Below are 7,737 nucleotides of genomic sequence, written 5' to 3'. Positions count from 1 at the left end.
TTTATAAAACTGAACGTAACTTTTTCAGAAACTATCAAAAATATTCCATTACAAAAGAAGAAAAACACAATTAAAATGAAAAAAAAAAAATGAACTCAGTCGCACGAATTTAACAGGCTCTTCAAATATGCTTCATTTTTTGTTAATGTTTTTCAAAGATTCGTTTTCGCAAATCGTGGATTCTGAATACATTGCCACAGATTTCGCTTACGCTTCGCAGTTTTTCGTTTGCTGTTTTGAGACAAACCTCTCGTGGGGTGGGCTTAACAGTGATCTACTCTGATTGGATAGTGAGCTTTTGATGGACAGGTGCTCTCTGACCCGGATGTACAGGCGTCACTCAGTGGCGCGCATATTGGAAAGCTCTCGCGGTGATTTGTAGTTATGCAATACGTCGTGCTTTGTTGTATTACTTACTAACAATATGTAAATAATATTTGACCTATAATTATATAATTTAATATTATATGAGACCTTCGATCGTCTAATAATCGTCTTCGATCAGTCTGTAAAGATGAGCTCTCAGGAGAGACACGGAGCGGCATCATCTTCCTCCTCCTCTTGTCCTTCAAGGCAGCTTGAAGTAAGTTCGTGTTACTGAAGTAACCAAAAACATCGATACAAGTTTTATTCATGTAACGTTACAGTGTGCAACAGTTCTGGCTTTATTTTGCAAATTTATTGTTTAACCACTTCAGCTCTGCAGGATATTTTGAATTTTTTAGAGAATTAGGCATATCTGAATTTAAAAGAGCGTCCTGCCCACATACATTGGAGTAAATGGATAGAAATAGTCTCATTTTACAGAAAACACTCTAAATTTCAACACAGTGGTGGAATATTGCATATATTTTATTGTATTTATTCACAATGTTTTGATAAACACATATAAAATATCATTTTTATATATTTTTAAATAATTTTTTTATTGTCATTCACAAGTTTGCAATGCACTGATGTCATGTCATGATGTTGTCATCTTTTTCTAAGCCAGGAACCCAGAGATAGGCACAGGGCCCCTATTAGACTATAGGGCTTAAACTGGATTTTTGTTGTGTCAGACCTCACTCATCTGCTAGCGATGGAAAAATATGCACATAACAATCCACTTTTAAATTTTAATTTATCATCAGATGCAGATGCGTTTCCAGCATTGAAGGACATCCGGGGCTTAGCCCAGACAATTTTATTTTCACACTAGCAACCACTTCCCTGTAGTCCAAAGCTGGTGAGAGGGTATTCTTTGCGTTTTGCTCTGGCTGGGCCTGTTTCTACAGTTCCTAAATCTTCCACTCTAGTACTATCCTCAACATCCTCTCTCCTCCCTGAATCATCCGTGATGCAAAAGAACAGATACAGCACATAACTTATTGCAAATCAGCTTCAAACAACTAATTCATCAAGTGCTACATATGTCAAATTGTAGACCAATATCATTGAAGAAAATGTATTTGGAAGAGCAGATCAGTGGGATTGCCCTAATATCTATCATGATTCTTGAATTTTCATGTACATTACCATAAAGTCATCACAACAGAGTTATATTATAGTGAGTAAAGTGAGGTAAAAAAAATATTGAATATAAATAATTTATATTTTTTGACATAAATAGTCAAAATGATGTACAAGATCCTAAGTTAAAGCAATACATGAATGACTTTAGTCTAAGTTCATTGACACACTATGGCATCGAACTGTATATAATTCTCATCATCTCTATGAGAATAATTCATCTGTCAAAATCCTTTCATTAGGATCATTGAGATAAACAATGTTTCACTTTTAACTTTCTCTAAAGTAAAGTGACTTATTAATTGTTACCAGTCTCCATGCCTGATTCTGGCACAGCTGCTGCTCCTCAGTCTGTAGCTCATCTTTGCTACACTCTACAAAACCATTTAATCAAATCAAAGTGTACATTTCCTACAAACTAATATCACAAAACAAGTCACACATAAATTTTATGTTAATGCGTATTGGTTATCCTTAGCGAAAACAACACCTGATAAACAAGAAAAGTACACTCCGTACGTGGCTCGAACCGCGGTCTACAGCGTGAGAGACCACTGCGTTAACTCAGAGCTACCAAGATACGTTGAGTTAAACAAGTAGGTTAGAGGTTACAACTGAGGTTTAGCCTACTGTGGGTGAAAGCCAGCTAGATGATGATCTTAAGACTTTAAGGACAAAAACAAATGTGAATTCTTACCCACTAACTTCTTTCGGAAAAATCCCCAAAGCCTCATTTGCTTAATTTTTGCTGTCTTTCCTGCTAATTGCCGGTAACTCGCCACTAAGTAACGTTAGTTGATGTCAACGACTGTGCAAGCTCCTCCTCTACCTGCTGCATATTCAACAGAGAGGAAGAAACGGAGTCGCCCATAGGCTACCGACAGCAAAGGAATGTATTCTATAGGCTAGATTATGCCTATGTCTATTTTTACAGGCTGTATGCAGTATCTGCAAAGCCAAAGCACAATGAAATAAGGCAACTGATTTCGGGGGTTTACATCCGGTTTCATATTTGTCAGTCAACTATTCAAAATACATTCGGGGCTACACTCAAAACAACAGATGGACAGATTATTTCTCAAATTCTCAGGGGAGGCAGAGCTTATCCTAGGGGAGGCACTGCCTCCCCCAGCCTCCCCCTAGACACGCCCCTGGATGCCATTTACATTTACAGTAGATCGATAAAACAAAGGATAGTTCTCTGTGGAATTTTAATGGCCGTTTCCCAATCTGTGAATATTTTTAAACCGGGATGGGCATTTTTCAATTATCCAGTGAAATCAGGGAATCTAAAAGTAGTAATCAGTGGGTATTTCCAAACTAGGGTAGGCGTTTCTGTACAATCGAATGAAAGCAGGGAAAATATGTAGCCTAGTAGGCAAATCGTGTAAAGCGATAAAGCGCCAATCCCGGTTTCAAAATGCCCACTGATTGGAAAACAGCGATGACAAGTATTCTACTAACTGTCATCTGCTTAAACAGATATTAATAATTAAAACATTGGAAAACAAAGTGTTTCAAGTTTAATTAACAATAAGTGATGGTTGATAGGCAATCTCGGGGTCTGGAAGAAGAAAAAAAAATCAAGTTGCATTTATTTTAACAACCCTAAGCCTACTCCCTCTCACGTTTACTTGGTTATCCTATGACATAACAGTCATTCTATATAATAATAATGCCCACATATAATCAATTTAAAAATTAAAATCAAAACTATTTTATTTAGGAAAAATTCTTCAAAATGAGGACACACATCCTCTCCAGTCTCAATAATCTGCTAATGAGTTAAGAGACTGCAGCCAACTGGATGTGCGCTTGCATAAAACCCTCTCCTCTCCTGCTTCTTTCTCAGTCTCTCACACACACACACGCAGCCTGTGCTCTCGCCACAACCTCATTCTTATATATTGTTCTTGTGCTATTAGGTTGAACCCATGGAAGACTACCACAAACCAGACCAGCAGACCGTGCAGGCTCTGAGGAACATTGCCAACCGCCTCCGAATCAACTCTATCAAAGCCACCACTGCGGCAGGCAATGGGTAAGACCTCCAACATCAATCCAAAAAGATTTAGCACAGATTCTCTGATTCCTGGTATTTGGTGTGACTTAACTGAATAGAGGTCAGACAGAAAGATAGACAATGGATGGATGGATGGATGGATAGACAGACAGACAATGGATGGATGGATGGATGGATGGATAGATAGACAGACAGACAATGGATGGATGGATGGATGGATATGGAGTGGTCTAAGCACCATAACTGGTAATCTGGTAATCAGAAGGATGCTGGTTCGATCCCCACAGCCACCACCATTGTGTCCTTGAGTAAGACACTTAACTCCAGGTTGCTCCGGGGGTATTGTCCCTGTAATAACTGCACTGTAAGTCGCTTTGGATAAAAGTGTCTGCCAAATGCATTTAAATGTCATGCAAGGCATATTTTTGGTCCTCAACATAGCAGGTGAAGTGATGTAGCTTGAGGAACTGGCTAAATTAAATATCTGTATATATGTATACAATTAACTTAAAATAATATACTTTACATTTTAATTAGAGACGTTTGGTTTGTAGGTTACTTCCACCTAGTTTTTTTTTTTTTTTTTTTACACTTTTACAGCAATGCACTTGCAGCTAGTCTTTCTCATAATCTTTTAAAGTCGCGGGTCATTGATTACTAAAGCACCCCTCGGCTGCAGAATCGCGCGCGGAATGCAGCGCTCTTTATAGCACGCGAGCTGGGCTTTCACGCACGAGCGAAGCTTTTAAAAAATGCCGCTTAGTTTTACAGAATGAGCTGGAGTTCTCTTTGCAATTTCTGGTCACCGATAATCCCCGCAGAATTTATATAATGATTGTATTATATTATATTAATATTAGTAAAATATATAATAATAATTATTATATAATATTTTTTATAATTCGCAAAACATCCCAATTTAGTGTAATTAAAAATGAACCAGTAATTTTTAGTGGTGCATGCCTGAATGACTTTTTCAACGTATAAGGTAGCAGCACTCTTAGGCTAAGATTTATACAGTATAGTAAATTACTATTTATATAACACGGATATGCATGTCTCCTGAATGACACAATTATTCATATTTGTGATAAGATGTGCCATAATTTACATTTAAAAACACTTATTTGACATATATTTTACTGCTTCTCTTGTAGTTCTTGATAGGTATGCCATGATAATGATTGCTAAACCCTTGTATCCAGTATTATTGATAACAAATTATGTGCAGAAATCTATCTATCTATCTCTCTCTCTCTCACTTCCGGTGCGAGTGTTGGGCGATACCTGAGCTGTGTGATTTTCTTAATTACGGGGATTGTCTCTCTTTTTTTTCTGCATGGTTAAAAGTTTGTTTTAGACCTAGCTTTTTTAGTTGCGGGTATTGCGCGGGGAGAGATGCCGTCTTTGTCCTTGCGCAATGGCTTCAGGTGTGTGCCAGAGGATGGCGTCACAGTGGAAGACGTGCTTATTTCGGCTGGAGGGGAAGTAGGACACGAGAATGTTGAGTGTCCGCTTCTCGTACGAATAAAGCTGTAGTAGTGTTCTTGAAAGAACAACATTTTGTTAATCGTTTAATCGAGCATGGTCTCGTTATAAATGACAACTTTGTTCAGGTTACCCCGTTATACGCTCCGACAGTGAAAATTACGGTATCGAATGTTCCACCTTTCATTCCGGATGAAGCGTTGGAATGGGAATTAGTACGTTTTGGCAAATTTGCCAGTGTTTTTAAACCAATTACGTTAGGCTGTAAACACCCGTCTCTGAAACACGTCAAATCTTTTAGAAGACAGGTGTTTATGTTTCTAGACTCCCCCGAAAACACGCTGGATGTTTCATTCCGAGTAGGCCTACGACACGAAGGAAAAACGTATATGGTGTACGCAAGCACTGGTAGCTTAAGGTGCTTCGATTGCGGCGATTTAGGGCATAAAAAGTTTGCATGCCCACACAGAGAGCGCGCACCAGAGGATAGGCACAGGCCTCCTGTCTCAGGAGAGGGAGATGCGGTGGTGCAGGAGCGCGCTGCTCCAGAGGAACACACAGCCCCAGCAGAGGTGAGCGAATCTGGTGCGGCGCCGTCCGCTAGTGAAGTACGCGAGAATGCTGTGACTAATACTAATGTTTATGAGCGTCAGCAAAATGAAAATACTGCAAATACTGTTCAAAATATCAATACTGATGAGCAGCAAGATGATGGTGTGGAAATTGCAGGGCCAAGCAGGTGTGAGTCTGGTTGGTTGGCTACAAGAAAGAGAGAGTTGTGTTTCAGTAATGATGGCAGTGCAGTAGATGATGATGCATCTGACGAAAATGTTTCTCTTCCAGTGTTGCCAACTATTTTCAATGGAAAGTAGCTAAAGCCTGCTCGAAAAGTAGCTAAATGTCGCCAGATGACGTCATGCGTCATTAGCATATTAATGACGTCATCGCGTCGTATTTGCATTCTGCCTAATTTGTCGGTACTGTAGCCTACTTCAGTTTATAATAACGGTTGTCTCCCCTAAACCGTGCTCGTACTGTTTTTATATAAGTATATAGCCGAATGTCCAGTAAAACGGTTCTCAATTACATATTTTCTGTTAGACAACGGAACGGAACTTAGCTAACGTTACATGTTTATGAGTTTGAAGAAGGTTTATTGTTGTGTTTGGATAAGTAAAATGTATAGAGTCTGTAAATATACGATCTGAAGTCGGAGAGTTCAGAAACCGAACCGGAATGAACTAAAACTCTGATTAGTAGTGAATATAAGCGCATGCCAAGAAAAAACGGTCAAATTAAAGTCCCCATGAAATCAAAATTGACCATACTTACTTTGTTTGCCTAAATTGATCGTTTTGTGGTGAACAATTCATCCATGCAAGTCAATCCACACAAAAAAATTTTTGGCTTCGTAATCTTTAATCAAAATCTGAAAATTCCCCGCCCCTCTGCATTGGAGGACCTTGCCTGATGACGTAGGCTTGACCGGTTTAGGCGTCTCCTTAACATCTGTAACCACGCCCCTCCAACTGACAGTAGACAGGCTGCCTGTGTGTTTGCGAGCATTGACAGCGTGTGAAAGGAGAGATGGCGAGGAGGTGCATTTTTGGTTGTGATACTCACGGAACACTTTTCCCATTCCCTAAAATTCCCTCGATTCACGGTCCAAATGGCTCGATTTTTTACATTTCGAGGAAGGAGGGATAACAGAGAGGTCACGGATGTGCTCGAAGCACTTCACGCGTGAATGCTTCAAAAATTGGACAGAACACGAAATGGGGTTTGTGAGATATCTGTCATTAACAGATAACGCGGTCCCGTCAGTGTACACCGTTGGTACCTCACAAAGTTTGACGGTAAGTTAAACTATCTACAACCAAGCTCTTGAGACGTTGAACATCATACAGGGCTGCCAACATAACTTTGTCATATTAATAAATGTTTAGTCTTGGCGTCTTTTGGAGCGTCGCGCGCCACAAACCGTGATGTTGGTTTTTGGCACGCACACTTGAATCAAGACAGATTCGACATAACGGTCATCTCTTACTCTTTACAAAGGGTAACTTATGTTGAAAAATATAGAACTACTTATTGAAATGAATCATGTCTCATGCAATTGCTCAATTATTTTAAAAATCGACATATAATTGTATACAAGTTGTCAATTGTGATACCAACAGACAGGTTTCCATGTATAGTTTACAACATTAAAAATGGTATTGTATATTCAAATGAATCAATATTGAATCAAGATCAGAATCTCAAGCTTATGAATTGAATCGTAATTCTAACTCAAAATTGAACTCAAAAGTTGGCAGTCCTGCACAATCTATTTTGCCCTTGTACCAATATCATAACATAATGCAATTCCTGTTATACAGCCCGTAACAAGAGATGTGGCCTGTCAATGTCATGCACCATCTTTGAAAAATGTGTCGGTTCAAACGGAAACCCACAAGCAGAAAAAGACGGAGTAAAGGTAAAGTTATATGCTACTAGCTATGTTTATCTTCATTGTATTAACTGGTAATAGTCTTCTTGTTTTATTTCATGTGTTTGATTGTCATATGTGTGTGTTGAAAATTTCAGCTATTCAGGTGAAGCCTTTCGGCCTCTCTGTTGGTGTGAGTGTTGGTACAGGTATTGGAGCTCCGTGTCTCACTTCAACACCAATTAAAAGGCCACGCATGGAAGACACTGTGTTCGATGAGAGC

General features: G+C 39.1%; 1 protein-coding gene across 4 annotated transcripts in view; it reads left to right on the top strand.

Annotated features, from left to right (window-relative positions):
• Positions 1–345: 345 nt before the first annotated feature.
• LOC127632915 (transketolase-like) overlaps positions 346–7,737 on the top strand; it is a 42,497-nt gene continuing 35,105 nt past the window's right edge. For 3 of the 4 annotated variants that reach the window (XM_052111752.1, XM_052111750.1, XM_052111751.1), the window contains exons 1-2: positions 346–583; positions 3,438–3,553. In XM_052111752.1, the coding sequence (XP_051967712.1) occupies positions 515–583; positions 3,438–3,553 (185 nt within the window). In that variant the 5' untranslated portion in view covers positions 346–514. Of the gene's footprint in view, positions 584–3,437; positions 3,554–5,020; positions 5,596–7,737 lie in introns of those variants that run through there. The other variant, XM_052111753.1, reaches the window with a different exon arrangement.

The sequence above is a fragment of the Xyrauchen texanus genome, chromosome 39 (genome assembly GCF_025860055.1).
Source record: "Xyrauchen texanus isolate HMW12.3.18 chromosome 39, RBS_HiC_50CHRs, whole genome shotgun sequence".
Taxonomy (NCBI): Eukaryota; Metazoa; Chordata; class Actinopteri; order Cypriniformes; family Catostomidae; genus Xyrauchen; species Xyrauchen texanus.
This window is presented reverse-complemented; position numbering and strand designations above follow the sequence as displayed.